This window comes from Somniosus microcephalus, chromosome 7 (assembly GCF_052327205.1).
Source record: "Somniosus microcephalus isolate GS21.2 chromosome 7, FLI_Smic_1.0, whole genome shotgun sequence".
Lineage (NCBI taxonomy): Eukaryota > Metazoa > Chordata > Chondrichthyes > Squaliformes > Somniosidae > Somniosus > Somniosus microcephalus.
Window position 1 is genome coordinate 253,827,803 of NC_140993.1, and position 19,464 is coordinate 253,847,266.

The 19,464-nt window shown below is 43.1% G+C and overlaps 1 protein-coding gene across 4 annotated transcripts in view; it reads left to right on the top strand.

Annotated features, from left to right (window-relative positions):
- Window positions 1-19,464, top strand: part of slc66a2 (solute carrier family 66 member 2) — a 90,223-nt gene that overhangs the window by 18,021 nt on the left and 52,738 nt on the right. For 3 of the 4 annotated variants that reach the window (XM_085993621.1, XM_085993623.1, XM_085993620.1), the window contains exons 3-4: window positions 1,375-1,508; window positions 4,030-4,074. In XM_085993621.1, coding sequence (XP_085849747.1) covers window positions 1,375-1,508; window positions 4,030-4,074 — 179 coding nt within the window. The remainder of the gene's footprint in view (window positions 1-1,374; window positions 1,509-4,029; window positions 4,075-19,464) is intronic. The other variant, XM_085993622.1, reaches the window with a different exon arrangement.

Genomic DNA, 19,464 nt, shown 5'->3' on the forward strand with positions numbered 1-19,464 from the left:
GTTAGATCGAGGTTTCTGGCTCCCCCTGCTCCGTATCTGAATTCCTTGACTTAGCGGGGGTCTGGGGCTCGACTGCCGCCGCCAGTTGTGGGAAAGCCAGATATCGGCTGACACCTACACTAAGCTGACCCGCAAATCAGGTCGGGGGGGGGGGGGGGGAAGAAAAGACTATCGGACGGGCCGCTGCAGCTATCGGACAGGCCGTTGTATTGTTGGGTTCACTCTCCCGGTACCTCCTTCACACTGCCCGGCTCGGCCTGCAATCTCCTACCCAGGAGGGAACTCTGTGACCCTCTGCCCTGCTCACAGGGAAAGGCAGAGCTCCCGGACCACTCCTGTCATGTTTGGCGCCACTCGGGTCATGTCGTGCGCACGACTTACGCTCCACGAAAAAACTTGAGGTTTTCGGTTTTCGGAAGTGCGGATAAAGGATAGTCTACCTGTACTAGAAATACATATGTATATAGAATTACACAGAATCTAGAGCAGAGAAAGAGGTAATTTGGCCTAACTGATCTATGCTGTCATTTATACTCCTCCCACTCTAATTCCTTCTTCCCACCCTGCTCCCCGTGCCCCTCTATTCCCTTCTCCCTCATGTATGCATCAAGCCTTCCCGTAAATGCATCAATGCTACCTGCTTTAACCACTCCATGTGGCAGCGATTCCCACATTTACCATTCTCTGCATAAAAAAAATGCCTCCTAAATTCTTTATTTGGTCTGTTTGTGGCTATCTTATATTTAGTGGAAACAGTTTCTCCATAACCACCCTATTGAACCCGCTCACTGGCTTTTACAGGGAAGAAAACCGTACCTGCACGAAAATTTGAATGGGCTGCGCACAAAGTTAAAGGGACCGTGCACAAAAAGAAAAAATTAGAGGGAACACTGGACCTGATAGAGGTCTTTAAAATTATGACTGGGTTCAGTAGTGTGGTTATAGAGAAACTGTTTCCACTAAATATAAGATAGCCACAAACAGACCAAATAAAGAATTTAGGAGGCATTTTTTTTATGCAGAGAATGGTAAATGTGGGACTCGCTGCCACATGGAGTGGTTAAAGCAGGTAGCATTGATGCATTTATGGGAAGGCTTGATGCATACATGAGGGAGAAGGGAATAGAGGGGCACGGGGAGCAGGGTGGGAAGAAGGAATGTTAGAGTGGGAGGAGTATAAATGACAGCATAGATCAGTTAGGCCAAATTACCTCTTTCTCTGCTCTAGATTCTGTGTAATTCTATATACATATGTATTTCTAGTATAGTAATGAAAACTTTAATTTAAAAAAATTAGAATTAATTAACAGACCATTTAAAAGAACTTGTACAGCTTGAAGTGCTAATCTAATATGTTCTCTCTTTTTTCTTAAGGTTTGGAAGGTACTTTGAGCCACCCCTCTTGTTGCAAAGCATAATCATGATCATTACCATGTTAGTGATGTTGAAGTTATGTACTGCTGTCCGTATGGCCAGTGAACTCTCGACACGACGGCGTGCCTTTTCAGGTTAGTAGCAATGCAATAAAGGTAGCCAAAGTGGCAGCATATTGTTTTATCGCAGAACAGATTTTGCATTGCAATTGTGTAAACAATCAAGTACTGTAACTTTTGAAATTATTTTCCAGAGCTGCTAATTCTATAATGATTCAGTCACACTTTGCTACAGTCGTATTCACAATTGCAGGGTGGGGGTGGAAAGACTTTTGAAAGGAATGCAACGACCTTATCTTCATGTAAAATATACCTCTACATGTTAATGTAAAAAATGAACAAACTTACCACATGGCCACTGACCTTTCAATTGGAGAAACAATTTTTTTACTGAACTGTCAAGGCCAGGGCATGAAAGTAACAGGCTATGTTGTTGAACTTTGTCTTCCAGCACATCCCGCTGCTCATTGAAACCATTCGTGCCCCCCCCCCCCCCCCCCCCGCACTCCAACCCATTATCACTTATCCCCAACTGTGTGTAATTGTATTGCTGACCATATGCCCTATATTTCTTTTGGAAGAAATTCAGCCTGAGCTTGGCTCATGTGCCAAATATGTTGCCAACTTTTCAGCATTTCCAAAGCTAAGTATCCCTGTGAGCTGTTGGTAGTTGAGTGGGGTGGGGGGAGGAGGAGGAAATTGCTGACAATTGAGGCTAAACAAAGGACATGTTTCTGTGTTGCTTTAAACACTACATCGCTGGCAATCCTGACTGGTGGGCATGTCGCCTTCGGGTGAGTTTTAAATTAAAAATAAATGTAATTTATACTATATATATTAACTCCAAGGCAGTGTCCAGAGACCATTGTACAAAATATACATCCTGTAATTTAAAAGGATTCTATTGAACATTATTATAAATCATCATTTGCCTTGGTGTATGCCCTGCGCCCTTGTCATCCCCTATTTCAGAGGTGTGCAACATTAAACGGTGGGTGGCAGTAAAAATGACCTGTAACAGTGATTCTGGATAAAGATAAATCCATTCTTTGGACCAGTGTTCATAGTGCTGTGCCGAACTGAATATTAAATGTTGCCCAGGCATGTTTTGATTTAAGACCCTGGCACAGTTTTGTTCAGAATGTTAGACTGTAAATGTGCAGTTTAACAGCATCAAATTATCACCTTGCTTGAATTGAATTCTATCTATTGCAGATAAACACCTGGAAAACTCGCTTTTTTAGCTTGTATAAGGCACAAATTTAGAGAAATTTGTGTGTGTGGGGCGGGGGGGGGGAGAAAGCTGAATGTTGAACAGTGCAGTTGTGTACTTCAATCTCAGTTCAGAGTAAATAGTCAAGTAAATTTGCCCTGTAAACAAGAGACTTGTATTAGATTTGTTTTGATTTAGAATGCGGCATGTTTATTGGGTGAGATCGATCGCCACACAGGTGTTTGCCTATTAAAGGGAATGGTGCAAAATCACTAGGGGAGGGTAAAGAGATTTAAATGAAATAATGACATTTTACACCCAATATTCTGTCTTCTGATGACTCATTGACTTGAACTTCAGTGTGCTTCCCTGTATACTGGGAGTCCTCTGGTACTTCACCCAAGGGTGTTCTTGTTTGCAGCTAGATGATGAGCATCTTTATGCATTTTCTTACCGGATACAAATGTGCGCACTTTCCAACGAGGGCTGCTGAATGGTAATCGGGAACAAGAGCCCCCTCTGAATTCTTCTCTTTCCACCTCCAAGGGTGCCAAGGCCATCTGTGGCGCCCTGCAGCTTAGCAGCCTGAGATCAGCTAGCTCAGTACAGGCTGCCTTGGTCTGTATGGCTTAGTATCACATCATGGTCATTGGCCTATTGGGGCACTCTAATAACATTAATATATGGAGTGCAATGGAGGGGTTGGGAGGTGTCTCGGAGTACATTCTGCAGTACCCACTGGCCATGAAAGACTGGTGGATGCTACATACCCGTTGAATTGGGCAAGTGATGCTCGTTGGACATTTTCTGTGAGGCGAGAAAACTTCGCATGTTCTTAACCCTAGCTAGGACATAACATATTAAAAAAAAAAAAAAAACACCAATCTGAATGTACTCAACCTGGCAATGGTCTGAATTCAGGCTGCTGATATCACAAATCTACACTTTCAGTTTAATGTTCAGTGCTATTTCATGCTCTTGCCAAAGTATTTTTTTTAAAGAAAAAATTGTAGTGTATTATTTTCCCTTTTAAAATGTATTAGTTTTATCCTGACTACTATAAAGCTATTGTGTGCTTATTTTAAGCTGTTCTATTCTCAATTTTCAGATAATGAGTTGATTTAGGAACCATATTATGAAGGGTTGGATTATTAAAGGCTATTACAGATTTAAAGAGGAAAATAATGAATCCTGGTCTTGGATGTGTACAGAAAAAGCATGGGTTAAAAATGATTAACTTGCAAGAATTCTTTACTTTACTAACATCCCTGCTACCCCAGCAAAAGTATCCGTATGCAATAGTTGCTGAAAAATACAGGGCTGAATCAAAATCAACTTGCTTCTTGTTGTCTTTTCTTTTTGGCTATTGGTCTGTGTTAACAGATAGTAAAGATGAAGAAATCAAAACTCCTAGGAAGTTCTTTCTGGGTATGTATACACCCATGTAGCATGCACATATCCCAAGATTTATCCCATCGCCTTTCTCTGACCCTGCATTTTTTTTTCCAGTTGAATTTTTTTGTTGTTTTTGAATGCATGATCGTTCTTGTGTAGCAAAAAGACTTGGTGTGCGCAGTGTCTTTTCATTAGAGGGGAGTGTTTGCAGATGTTGAAATAAAATGGGAGCGTTTAGGTCATTCTGAGCATTTCAGGGCCGTGAATATGTTTGCCATCTTGATGAGGAAATCTTGAGCACGCAGATACACAATTTAATTCTCTCTCCCTCTATTCTACGTGAAAGGTTTGCGCATTCCAAGGTCTTAATTCATAGAGCTCTTTGTAAAAAAAAAAAATCTAATTTTCGATCCCTATACAGTCTCAGCCAAAACTGATAAGTGTTGAAGATATAATGCTAAATTTAATTGTATCACATCTTCAGTATTGGTAGCAATTTAGAATGTCTTAAGCCATAGTTATGTGATAATGTAGGACATGTAGACCTAATTGTGTGACAGTGATGCAACTTTGCACGACTAATATTTACTTTGCAAGCTTTAACTAAACTTTTCCAGCTCTAGCTACAAAGAATAGCAACTTGTAACATTGGCCCAGAAATTCGGGTCGGGGGCTTCCCGCGGGTGCAAGCCCCCGACCTGCACTTGCCTTGCGCGCCGGCCGTTGAGCTGTGGGCCCCCGTGGAATTCCGATCCAGGGCCTGGTCCAGCTGCCGGCGCGCAGTGCTTGCGTACCCCAGGGGCGCAGTTAGTTCGATGCATCCCCTGGGATCACGTGGGCCATGGGGAGCCAATCGGAGCAGGGAATGCTCCATTCATAAGATTGACAGGAAGACCTGTCAAAAGTTATAAATACTACGGCCCCAAAACAGCACTAAATCTTCAAATAATTTTTTTTTTAAATCACATTTTTTAAATAAACTATAAATTACATTAAATAACCTTTAAACAATAATTTACATTTTTGAAAAAAATAATTTTATTTTCTAACGGGGTTAAAAATAAACTTACCTTGCTTTAAAGTATTTAAAAATAATAAACCTGTGATAAAAATGTGTTAATTTTATTTAATTCACCACTTACCTTGTAAAAAGCAAGCCTTATGCCTGCTTTTTACATGTCTAACTTCTGCAGACTTGCCCTCCCGGGAAAACCTGCAAAAAAAAACGAAGTTCGATGCGCACGCGAAGCCTCTCCTGCGCACGCGTTCGATCTCTGAACCTCTTCGTTCAGGGGAACGGAAGTGCCGGTTTCCCGCGCAGTGCATGCAGGAAACCGGCACTTCCATTGGGCTTACGGGTGAGTACCCCGTGCGTACTCGCCCGTGGAGACCCGAATTTCTGGGCCATTGTTCAACAAGCTCTCTCTATTGTAAATGATTGGCAGAGTTTTCTATTTAAGAAGGGCTCGAAAGACTTGTTCCTTCCCTGTGGACAGCATGTGGCCTCTTGCAGTGCTGACCCACAGTGGCATGGCTAAGACTGGGAACTCAGTGTGCAAATGCAAATTACTGACTTTTCTAATAAGGTGACTTCCCTGTAAAAGTCTGCAAATTGGTGTAGAATAACTTTTAAAAAGGGACTTGAGCCTAGAAATGAGTGTATGAATGCTTAATGAAATTACCGTGCAATTTTAATGGAAGTGTTAACCAGTTTAAAATAAATAGATTGAGGCAGCAATGTAATTCCATGTGCATGTTAAGTGTTGATATCACACAGCATAACCTGTCGGCTTTCTTTAAAAAAACGTAATCATTTAATTTTAAAGAGTAGTAACATTTCCAATACCTTAACCTTTTAATATTTATGAAAGACCTCAGGAAATTTGTGAAGACTTAACCAAACTCAGTAAGTTGAGAGATACCTAATTGGGGCAAGCTAATGTACACAATGCTGGTATATTCTTGGTGCTGCAGATTGCTCAGCAAAGGGCTAATTGGATACGATAATTTGGAAAAAGTGCTTGACATTTATTAGTGTTGGCTGACACTGTTGCCACCCTACATCCTATACTTTAGCCTTGTTAATTCAATAATTCTTGGACCTTTTTGTGTTACATCTTCTGACTTTTTAAGTATGTCCTTTAACTAAAATATATGTGTGTCACTTCCACTTGTCACCTACAGGAGCTCATTTGCTAGTGAGAATGTGACAAATTGGCAGCAGGCTAGTAGCAAGGCTAATTATTTTGTGATGACTCAATCTGTCAACCCTTCCATAGGAACAGGAGTAGGCTATTTAACCCCTCGAACCTGTTTCACCATTCAATGAGATCATGGCTGATCTGTGACCTAACTCCATATTCCTGCCTTAGTCCCATATCCCTTAATCTCAGATTTAAAATTAACAATTGATCTAGCATGAATTGCCGTTTGCGGAAGAGTTCCAAACTTTTGCATGTAGAAGTTTTTCCCAATTTCACTCCTGAAAGGTCTGGCTCTAATTTTTAGACTATGCCCCCTAGTCCTAGACTCCCCAACCTGCGGAAATAGTTTCTCTGTCTGGGTTTTCGCAGAGCATGGTTGCAGTGGGTAGCAGGCTTCATTCACCCTGCTGCATGGGTGGGTGTCACTGTAATACATGAATAAGTTTTACATTTGCGGAGTTTTTCACTGTTATTGAAATAGGTCATATTTTTGGAATGGGAAAGCCATTTCATTCCAGTAATCTAGTTCTGATGATGAGTCAATGGAAATTTATACTTTGGTAACTTATTCAGAGGTACAGGTCGAATACAGAGTTGTGCAGTACAGTATGAAAGACTGGTCTTTGAAACCATGCACCAAGCTTATAAATCCTGGACATATTCAATAACTGGTATCAGGAGCACTAGACTAATAGGCTACATCAAGTCTGACTTACTGAAAATAATTAAGACTTTTAAATTTTCTACATTGATGAAGTTCTAGAATGAAACCGATACTCTTCTCAAAAACGGCATTGCAGGAGATCTGATGATTTTGTTCTTAAACCACATTTACATTGCATTTCTGAATTATCTTTTAGTGGCAAATATTGACACAATTTCATAGGCCCTCTTAACCTCCCAAAGGGAACAATGCTATCGTTGCGCAATGTTTTTCATTAGTATACAGCAACCTAAATAACATGCTAGTCAGCCAACAAATACAAAACAATACCTAAAGCTAATGACCTTGGGAACCCCCTAGGATTTTCTTATGGTTCCAGTAGAGTCTGGGGACCCTAATTTGAAAATCTATGCTTTAAACAAAAAGGTATGAAATAGTTACCCAGAGGTATTCCAGCTAATAAGCGGCCTAATTCTTTTACTGTTTGTGTGCAGGGGTGGGGTGGAGAATGCTTTGTTTGTATTAGTATGCTAGGATAAATTTACTGTTCGTACTAACGAGTACTACAGAAGCTTATTTTATATTCTATTCTATTTAGTTTTTCTTTAGTGTTCTATTCTGGTGGTAGCTGTAAAACGATTCTCTTTTTTTTTTAAACCCCTGTTTACTGCTAGAATTTAGAAATGAGGCCTAGTGAAACTATGGATCCACACAGTGATTTTAACATGCGTTTCTTGGTTGTTTAGTGTTTGGAACTAGTCCGAAGCTGTCCCTTTCAATGTCGTGAAAACTGTAGGCTGGTTTTATCCTCGACATGAAATGTTTCACAGAAAAGGACTTCCACCTTGTGGTCTCATGGCAAATAGTGGGTCCTTCAAAAAAGTTGTCTTTTTTTGGATTGTGCGGATTGGGGAAAATGAACTATTTATGTTGCTGACGCAGATTTTGATTGTCTCTATCCAACCCATTTAATCTCCTGAGGAAAGGTGCTTGAAAATGTTGGGGTTATTTTGCCTTCCCATATGCAAATTGGACTCAATTCTCGGATATCGGTCAGATATTACATCTTTCATCATTCATCCTTGACCAGTTGCCTTCCTTGCCTGGAATTTCTATGTTTCCAGCATCTCCGACACCGTCACATCCAACATGCTGTTGTGGGCTGATATCTGGTCTCTGCTGTTTCTCCACAAGGAGAAAATAAACAGGTTCCTCCAGCAGAGACCATTCTCATGCTCTTGATAGTGACCAGTTAGAGAAGATGGGGCCTGCTCACCCTTTCAGCTGGGATATAGTGCATGGCCTGGGGAAGCATGCTTCACATGCACTGTTCGTCGGGGCGGGAAGAGATGTATTTTTTCAATAGGGGAAAAAAAATGAGGTTTGAGGTTTTTCCTAAATAAAAACAGAAAATGCTGGAAATACTCAGCAGGTCAGGCAGCATCTGTAGAGAGAGAAACAGAGTTAACGTTTCAGGTCGATGACCCTTCGTCAGAACTGGAAAAAGTTGGAGATGTAACAGGTTTTTAAGCAAGTGTAGGGGCGGAAAGAACAAAAGGGAAGGTCTGTGATGGGATGGAAGGCAGGAGAGATTAAGAGACAAAAGGGATGATGGTGCAAGGCAAAAGGAGATGGTAATGGGACAAGTTAAGAAACAAAAGATGACTCTAGATGAAGTATAAATGGCACTGGCAGGATGATCATCAGCTGCCATGTGAGAGAGAGAGAGAAAAAAATGATAGGGGCCGAGGTTATGGTCTGAAATTGTTGAACTCGATGTTGAGTCCAGAAGGCTGTAAAGTGCCTAATCGAAAGATGAGGTGCTGTTCCTCGAGCTTACGTTGAGCTTCGTTGGAACAGTATAAGAGGCCGAGGATGGAGAGGTCAGAGTGGGAGTGGAGTGAAGAATTAAAGTGACAGGCGACCGGAAGCTCGGGGTCACTCTTACGGACTGAACGGAGGTGTTCCGCAAAGCAGTCACCCAATCTACGTTTGGTCTCCCCAGTGTAGAGGAGACCGCATCGTGAGCAGCGAATACAGTATACTAAATTGCAAGAAGTACAAGTAGATTTCTCCTATCTGTTTAAAAGAGATTTACATTTATTTAGCACCTTTCACAACCTCGGGACATTTCAAAGTGCTTTACAGCCAATGAAGTACTTTTGAAGTGGAGTCACTGTTGTAATGCAGGAAACGCAGCAACCAATTTGTGCACAACAAGCTCACACAAGCAGCACCGATAATGACCAGATCATTTGTTTCAGTGATGTTGGTTGAGGGATAAATACTGGCCAGAATACCAAGGATAACTCTCCTGTTCTTCTTCGAAATAGTGTCATGGATTCTTTTACGTTCTCCTAAGAAGGTAGTCTTAACGTCTCATCCGAAGGATGGCACCTCCAAAAGTGCAGCACTCACTCAGTACAACACTGGAGTGTCGGCCTAGATTTTGTGCTCGAGTCTATGGATTGGGATTAAAAGGGTTTAAGTAATTCTTTGTTAAACAAGGCTCCTTCTGTGGGGTTTACAAAACATTGAAACTTGTAGGCAATTCAGCAAAAGTAGGCAATTAACATGTCGTGGAGCTCAAAAGTGTTTGACATTTGGGTACTTTTCATGGGTATGGAGAGTTATGTAATTTCTTCATCCTATGCCTGATCCATACCATTAAATAGCACAAGATAATTTTTTCTTAAATCATGGCTTACTGCACAGCATATGTGTATACACAAATTGCCATGGCAACAGTGACTTCTAGAAGAATTAATATTGCACTATCGAATCTACTTGTCTATCAAATATGCGGGTTTTGTGTTTTATGGCACAAAAGTTTATTTAGCAGAAATACACATCTCTGTCTTAAATTAATTAAATTATAACCATGAAATGGAGTCGCATGATCTTTTATCTGTAATAAATACTGGATCATTTTCTTTTGGCTAGGGTACAGTACATTTTGTAAAATAAAAAGTAATACGGTCTTTGTCCTGTAGGAGTCAGCATTTGATAGTGATTGCTATAAATCTAAATAGCTACATAATTTTTATCCAAGCAGATGATGTGGACATAAATGCATTTTCACTGTAGATATTTAAGAGTATTGAGGATCTGATTGATTCATGATTTGGGCTAATTTTTCAAAAGAGGGGTGCAATATTGCTTAAAACAATACTTAACCATTGTACAGGTAGTTCTATTTCAAGTTTTGATTTAAAAGTATACTTAAAAACAAAATGCCTTTTTAGTGCCAATGCTTACTGTGCCTACATACAGTAATTTAAAACTGTTCAGCCCTGGGCCTTTTGCAGTCCTGTATATTTGCCCCGCTTGCACCTAAACCATAGCCCAGTATGAGTAGCTTCCGTTCACCACTTCTTCTTAGAAGAAGGCAGTCCCTCGGAACCGAGGATGACTTGCTTCCGCACTAAAAATGAGTTCTCCGGTGACTGATGAGTCCAGTGCGGGACCTACAGTCTTTGTCACAGGTGGGGCAGACGGTGGTTGAAGGGGCAGGTGGGTGGGGTGCTTGGATTGACATGCGCTCCTTCCGCTGTTTGCGCTTGGCTTCCGCTTGCTCCCGGCAAAGAGACTCGAGGTGTTCCCGGATGCTTCTCCTCCACTTTGTGCGGTCTTGGGCCAGGGATTCCCAGGTGTCGGTGGGGATGTTGCACTTTTTCAAGGAGGCTTTGAGGGTGTCCTTGAAGCGTTTCCTCTGCCAACCTGGGGCTCTTTTGCCCTGTCGTAGCTCCGAGTAGAGCGCTTGTTTTGGGAGTCTCGTATTGGGCATGTGGACGATGTGACCCGTCCATCGGAGCTGATTGAGCGTGGTCAAAGCTTCGATGCTGGGGATGTTGGCCTGAGCGAGAACACTGACGTTGGTGCGCCTATCCTGCCGATGGATTTGCAGGATCTTGCGGAGGCAGCGTTGGTGGTACCCCTCCAGTGCTTTGAGGTGCCTGCTGTACATGGTCCATGTCTCTGAAGCATACAGGAGGGCGGGTATCACTACTGCTCTGTAGACCATGAGCTTGGTGCTGGGTTTGAGGTACTGGTCTTCAAACACTCTCTCTTCCTCAGGCGACCAAAGGCTGCACTCACTGGCTTTCACTTACTGCAGTGTATGGGGAGAAAATTGGAGGAAACTAAACTGGGCAGAACATACTTCCAAGTTAAAATACTTTTTTCATTCTAATATCTATTTGGAGAAGTTACAGTTATTGCCAGCTACTGGAGGTTTGCCATGTAACATCTCAGAACTGAATTGTTGGTAGGTTGGCAAATGGACTTCACTGTGGAAGTGCAATCACCACTCTTCCTAGTTCTGACGGAACTGTAAAGTGTTTTTAAAAAAAAAAAATAGTAGTACCCAGCTAGATTCTACTGAATTTTTTTTTAAGTTCCAGTGATTGAGTAAAGACTATCGGAGTTAAATTGGGCCGGGTAGCACCAGATTTTTCAGGCACTATGCGGCCTCCTTCCTGCAGGAAGCACACAGCTCGCCATATTGAGTAAGGACGAGCAAGAGGTGTCCTTCACCCATGCCTGAAACGGGCGTTGGCTCCTGTGCATATGCAAATAAAGGGCCTAACGTCTGCTTGAGGTCTCCACTGCAACATTGGTTTGTCTTGAGATAGCCAGCACTGGGAAAACCAACCCCAAACATTGCATACACACAAAGTTACTGTAAGTACTTCAGTATAGTTGGATGACACTTTTGGGTCTATTAATTGAACCTTCAGTTCTTTCCAACACTTTAGATTGTTAACAAGCCTGAAGCTGCACCATCTCTAATCATGGGCTTGCATATTTAACCGTATTGGATCAAAACAGAATCCAGAAATGTCTGCGCATACATATCAAACATACATCATAAATTTTAATAGCCCTCCAGAGAATGAGGAGCAGCTGTTATCTTTTTCTACCTCTAGCTTTAAAAGCAGCCTGTAAAGCAATAGTATAAAACTTAATGACATGTTAACTGTACAATTGAAAGATATTATCTTGTCCAAAGTACCATTCTTTGTCAACATTTTTAAATATTTGTTCATGGGAATCTGGGCGTCGCTGACAAGGCCAGCATTTATTGCCCATCCCTAATTGTCCTTGATAAGGTGGTGGTGAGCCGCCGCCTTGAACCGCTGCAGTCCGTGTGGTGAAGGTACTCCCACAGTGCTGTTAGGGAGGGAGTTCCAGGATTTTGACCCAACGACGATGAAGGAACGGCGATATACTTCCAAGTCAGGATGGTGTGTGACTTGGAGGTGGTAGTGTTCCCATGTGCCTGCTGCCCTTGTCCTTCTAGGTGGTAGAGGTCGCAGGCATCTCAACAGTCAGTAGCCTGTTTGACCAGGGGTATCACACTCCATTGTGTGCTGCCCAACATTTACAGATGCACAATTCTAAATAGCCATAAGGAGCATGAAGCCTGGCTTATGATTAAACCGCCACCTCCAACTAGAAAATATTGGGGGCAGTTTTAACTGTAGCTTACATCGGCTAACTCAGCATAAAGAAAGACTTGCATTTACCTGTACATAGCGATTTTCACGACTTCAGGACGTCCCAAAGTGCTTTACAGCCAATGAAGTACTTTTGCAGTGTTGTCACTGTTATAATGTAGGAAACACAGCAGCCAACTTGTGCATAGGAAGCTCCCACAAACAGCAATGTGATAATAACCTGATAATCTGTTTTTTGTTATGTTGGTTGAGGGATAAATATTGGCCAGGACACCACCTTCGAAATAATGCCACGGGATCTTTTATGTCCACCTGAGAGAGCAGACGGGGCCTCGGTTTAATGTCTCATCTGAAAGACGGCACCTCCGACAGTGTAGCATTCCCTCAGCACTGCACTGGAGTATCGGCCTGGATAGTTGTGCTCAAGTCTCTGGAGTGGGACTTGAACCCACAACCTTCTGACTCCGGATTGAGTGCTACCCACTGAGCCATGGCTGGAATCAAATCAGAGAGCTTCTTGGGTCTATACGACTCAGTCTTGAGATGCCGGGGCTCATTCTGCTTTAAGCAATAAACTGTACAGAGTTCGAACTGCAGAATAGTGAATTATTTAGAAGAGTGATGAGCACTTGTGTAGAGAAGTCCTCATTTACTATGGTTGACTTTTTTTTTAACCAGCGGATCACTGCACGAAACTGGGTGGCTGGTGGTTCAGCCTGACCCCCCACTGAAAATGCACCAGGCTGCAATTTCTTCTCGGCTGTACCCTTGTATAATTTACTCCCACTTCTTTTTATTGCCAGCCTAATTAAACATACGCTTAGTATGGCAAGGAGAGCCTAGTTGCCTTTGCTGCTGTTTGAGCATAAATCCCTCCTAATGGAACTTCCACCGACAAAAGCCAGGCATTAAAGGGAAGCTGTTTAAAATTCCAATTTAAATGGACAGAGGAAACATTTTATTTAGCTAATGCTTAGTGTACTTTTCTCATTTGCAAATGTTTAGTGTATGCTTAAATTTATTTTGCAGCCAAGTGTATGAATAATTTTTTTCATCTAATCTTGAATTGTTTTTTTATGACTCAGACCACAATGGATTTTTTAAATAATAAGTGAAGCAGCAGAATCAGTGTTAACTAATATCACAGAAACTGACTACAGAAAGTCATTCTAAGATAGGATCTGTATAGTGTTACGTCCGTGAATAATTGAGACACGGACAGCAGGAGTGAACAAATTAAGTCTTTACTGGTGGAAGTCCATAGTGAAACTAAAAAACACAGAGGCTCACTAGCACCTTTTATACAGGGGTGGTCACTGCCGGTACTGCAGTCTGAGACCAGTTATTCTCTTAAAGGTACATATACAACAATTCCTCCCCTTTTAGATAAACAGTACATAACATTCATTTAACAACTAAATGATAACTAATTACAATCACAATTACTGTTGCTAGATACATTGGTTAAGTTTAAGCAATTATAAGTTCAGTCTTTGAGGAGGCTTCCTGATTCTGTCTGGATAACGCCTCTTTGGGGTATCAGGTTCTTCTGGCAAGGTTGAGTCGGGATCAATGTCGTTGTTTGGTTCATCTGCTTCCAATATTACCGGTTCTGCGGTAGCTGCAATTGGAACGTCGATTTCATTACCAGGTGTATCAGATCGTGGTGTGGAGTTGACGTTTTCCAGTGACTCTAGAATCTGGTCAGCATGGCGTCTTACAATGCTCTCCCCAACGTCCACGGTATACATGAGAGGTCCTTGTCGTATACAAATCGTTCCTGGCTGCCATTTCTCAGTGCGGTAGTCCCGGGCCAAAACTGGTTGACCTATCTTAAAACTCCTGGTCGGCCTTTCATTCATATTCTGAAACTGCCTGTTCTCCACATCTCTTCGGACGTTTGGCTTAACCAAATCCAAGCGGCATCGTAGTCTTCGATTGAAGAACATCATGGCTGGAGTTTGGTTGGTAACCGCATGTGTCGCATTCCGGTAGGCAAACAAGAAGTTGTCCACCTTGTGTTGTAGGGGTATATCTTCATTACACATTGCCTTGATAGCCTTCTTGAATGTTTGGACAAACCTCTCGGCCAATCCATTAGTGACTGGATGATATGGGGCAGATGTGTAATGCTTAACACCATTGTTCTTTAAGAACCTCCGGAACTCTTCAGACACAAACTGTGGTCCATTGTCAGAGCAAATCTGTTCAGGCAGCCCATTCCTGGCGAATATGGTTCATAAAACTGTGATAGTTTTTTCCGTGGTGGTTGAGGACATTTTTATTACCTCTGGCCACTTTGTGCATCCACCGCAATTAAAAACATCGAGTCCATGAAGGGACCAGCAAAATCAATGTGCACCCTTTGCCATGGAGATGAGGGCCACTCCCATGGATGCAGAGGAGCTTGTGGTGGGGCGTTTTGGACCTTCTGGCATCCTGTACAGCTCTTGGTCATCTCTTCGATTTCTCTATCGATTCCTGGCCACCACACAAACGCTCTGGCTAAGTTCTTCATTTTTACCCCACCCAGATGACCCGCATGAAGCTCATTGAGCACTCTATTCGTCAACTTAGGTGGAATTACAACTCTGGATCCACACATCAAGGTTCCTCTGCACACTGACAGCTGTTCTCTTCTCGGCAAGAATGTTGGCAGCAGTGGTTCGCCATGTGCTGGCCATCCCTTCACCGTTAAATCATAGACCCAGGAGAGTGTCGGGTCATTCCGTGTTTCCTTTTCCATGTTTGCATTCGTCACAGGGAGGCATTCGACACTGGTCGAGTGGAATAACTCCATTGGATCCACTGGAAGGTCTTCTTCCATCGTCGGCAACGGTAGACGTGACCATCCATCAGCATTTCCATGCTGTTTAGTTCCTTTGTACTCGATGTCATATTGGTGTGCCCCTAGGAAAAGGGACCACCTCTGCAGCCGTTGTGCTGTCATTATCGGTACGCCCTTCTGAGGGTTGAAAATGGAGACGAGGTTGATGATCGGTTAGTAGAGTAAATTTTTGACCGTGCAGGTAGTGATTGAACTTCTTCACCCCCCACACTAGGCTGAGGGCCTCTGTCAATCTGGGTGTAGTTACGCTCGGCAGAAGTTAACGAGCGTGACGCAAAAGCTATCGGCCTCTCTGAACCATCAAGGAATTTATGTGACAGTACCGCCCCAATGCCGTAGGGAGGCGCATCACACGCCAGCCTGATTGGCAGTGCTGGGTTGTAGTGAGCCAAAACTTCCCTTGAAGTGATTAAGTCCTTACTCTTCTGAAAAGCATGCATACAATCATCGCTCCATTTCCATGCTACCCCCGTTCGTAGCAGGGCATTCAGTGGGTGCAGAATTGTCGACAAATTCGGCAAAAACTTATGATAGTAATTCACCAATCCGAGGAATGACCTCAGTTGCGACATATTTTCAGGCGTTGGGGGCCTTAACAACCGCTTCAATTTTGTCAGGGGACTTATGTAACCCCTCTTCATCAATCACGTGGCCACAATACGATATCTGTTTCTTAAAAAATTCGCACTTGGGGCGGTTGGCTCGCAGCCCATGTTCCCGTAGTCTAGTGAGCACCTGTTCTAGGTTGTTAAGGTGTTCACTGTCATCTTCACCTGTTACAAGGATGTCGTCCAAGTAACACTGAGTCCCCGGAATCCCTTGCAGGACTTGTTCCATCGCTCTTTGCCATATCGCCGGAGCCGATGCTACTCCGAATACCAATCGATGATACTGGTAAAGACCTTTGTGAGTGTTTATCGTGAGATACTTCCTAGAGGACTCTTCAACCTCCATCTGCAAATATGCTTGTGCTAGGTCAATTTTTGTAAAACGCTTCCCTCCAGACAGTGAGGCGAAGATGTCTTCTATCCTTGGAAGAGGATATTGTACTGTGTGAAGGACTGGGTTCACCGTGACCTTGAAATCCCCACAGATGCGAATCTTCCTTGGCTCCCCGGACGTATTGCTTAACGTTTTCTTCATGACCGGAATGATGGGTGTCGCCCACTCGCTCCAGTCGACCTTAGACAACACGCCCGCCTTCTCCAGATTCTCCAGCTCTGCCTCGACGGCTGGGCGAATTGCATATGGTACCGGTCTTGCTTTGAAAAACTTGGGAACTGCATTCTCTTCTATTTTTATCGAGGCGGTTACGCCTTTAAGCGTGCCCAGTTCTTGTTGAAATACCTCTTTGGCGTTAGCTAAGATTGTTGACAATCGTCCAGGAGTGACGTCTTCATCTTTTTTACCGTCCACTGTCATTGCATGAATGGAATGCCAATCTAAGTTTATCTTCCTGATCCATTCCCGTCCCAATAACGGTGGTCCACCATTTGGCAGTATGTAGAGATACAATTTCCGTATTTTCTTGCCATTGTATTCGACAGGCACCCTTATTTTTCCTCTGGGGTATACTTTTTGCCCTGTATACGTCGTCAAGACGATGGATGTCTCTCTCAAGGGTATGTGTGAAAATAGCCGCTCGTAGTCTCGTCGATTCATGACGGTTAGCGCTGCTCCTGTATCCAATTCCATTTTAACTTGGGACCCTGCTATCGTGAGGGTGACCCAAATGGTTCGGTGATCCTCTTTTGCGATTACATTGTGAAGTTTGAGACAGCTTAGTCTCCTGTTTCCGGATTCACTATTGCTCATCTGGTCTTCGGAACTACTGTCCGTCATCTTTTGTACTTGTATGGTTCCTTAGTAGCCTTTTTGTTGTCGCTGGTCTTCTTCCCAGACCTGCAAACTCGTGCAATGTATCCCATCCTCGTCGCCAGTGTTACATCCGTGAATAATTGAGACACGGACAGCGGGAGTGAACAAATTAAGTCTTTACTGGTGGAAGTCCATAGTGAAACTAAAAAAGAGAGGCTCACAGCGCCTTTTATACAGGGGTGGTCACTGCCGGTACTGCAGTCTGAGACCAGTTATTATTCTCTTAAAGGTACATACACAACATATAGTATCTCCCACAATACAAACTTTTATACAATCTCAGGCTGTGCCACAGCATCTAACTGGAAGCTGCAGCAAATGCAGTTCCATTTGACAAGTCACTTGACTTATTGTCAGTGGCTTTGAGCCCAAGATCAGCTATGACCTTATTGAATGGCAGAGCATGCTCGAGGGACCAGGTGGCCTATTCCTGCTCCTATTTCTTATGTTCTTATTGTTAGGAGTGTAGTAGAAGCACCCCATCACGCTATTTCATTCTTTAAGCAATGCAAGATGAAAGAAGACGTGGCTAGGAGATCAGGAGCCTCCAAGGATGGATGAGCCATGAAGTCACCAACCAAATCTGCGGGCCCTGGAACACCCATCTGGCAATTAGCATAAGTAACCGCCTCCACAGACTGTAGGTCAGCAGGCTGACCATTGCAAAGCTGTGCCATTTGCAGCAAGGATATCTGCAGTCAGTCTGCACTATAGGATTGGCATTATCGGTGGCAGTCAAGGTCACTAGTGCACTGAGCTTTTGTGCCTCTTCCTCTTTCCAGGTTAGCAAAGAGATCACTTGCAGCATCAGCCAAAGTCACTGCTCACATGTATCACAAGGATGACTGATGCAGCTCTTCTCACACCACCACGTGCTCCTCCTTGCTTGTCCCTTGTGCCTTACCTAATATAACCTCCTTTAGCTCGCTAACTGCATCTTCCAGCACACGTGTAGCTGTGCGGGTGCTTGTAATGTTAGAGAGGGAGAGAGACGCAGAGTGCTGTCTTGCCCTGGCATGTGTCAGGCAGCAATTCTATGCCTACGATTACAGAAAAGTGACTAATGTTACACTGCTGTCTTCAAGAGCGACATCTTCCAATAGAGCTCACATTATAAGATGTTAACTGCATGTGATGTTCGTGTGCATACTTGTAAGAAAGTGAGTGAGAGTGCATAATCGATAACAACTGGTTAATATTGACCCATATCTTGGATGAGGTGTACAATTTCACCTACTCTTACTCCCTCATTGCTCTTTGTCAAGAGCTTGTCATTTTGGGGCCGTACACCATTTTGGTCTATTTCCTTGTCTTGCAAGGTGTCATCTTGTGCAATCTGAGAAATAGTCTTCTTGACATATAAATTGACAGCATATGACATTGTAGCTGTCCTGCTGAGCATGCATCATGCACCTAGGTTGTGTTACAGTGCTTTTATGTGTGAAGATCTTTAACGATGTATGCCAAGGCTTTCAAATTTAAGTTACTGCTGTAATGTATTACGTAGCATTTATAGCTCAGAAACGGGCCATTCGGCCCATCTGGTCCCTGTCTGTGTTTATGCTCCACATGAGCCTCCTCCCATCCTTCTTCATCTAACCCCATCAACATATCCTTCTATGTGTGCATGAAAGAGTTATACGAGGGCTTGGCATGGCCCAACAATAAATGTGCAACAGCTTGCCTGTCAATACATAGTGGCATACTTGCGTGGACGATGTACCTAGTCAGTGGTACTGTTGGGCAGGCTTACTTTGGCAGCTCCCGTCGGGTGTTGCCATCTTCTTCCATGTCAGTTCTCAAGTCTTGTGGGTAGTACACACACTGAGCCTGGCTGCCACCTCCTGCCAGGCATGCTGTGCTCTGGAGAGGTTGTCCTGGAGTGGCAAGCTGCGAAACCACCTTCGTACCCACCTTGTGCAACAGCACCTCCATTTTGCCAACTATCTATTGCTGCGCTGCACTGCACTGCTCCATCACTTGTCCACCGATTCTGTTTCCTATTTCTGCATTTCTCCCATATACTTTATGCTTCTGTCTTGTAAATCTCTGTTAGGAGTGCTAATTCATACAATATACCTCATGGTGTGAATTAGACTGAAAAGCTGAAGGTGAGAATATCCCAGAAAATTGATGTAAATAAGCGGAATTCTTTATATCCATCAGTGTTTGGAATGGAACCTAATGGTTCTTGGATAAGAGTCTTGAGTACAGGAAATGTATAGAAGACCTAGGCTAAATTGGGTGGTCAGTTTGGGGTGGTGAGTGGGTGACTATGCAGGGATCTGTACTCTTCAAATGATTACCTATTTGAATGGAGTGTTGTCACCATAACTCTTAGAATAGACCCATTTGAGATGAGATCCAGTT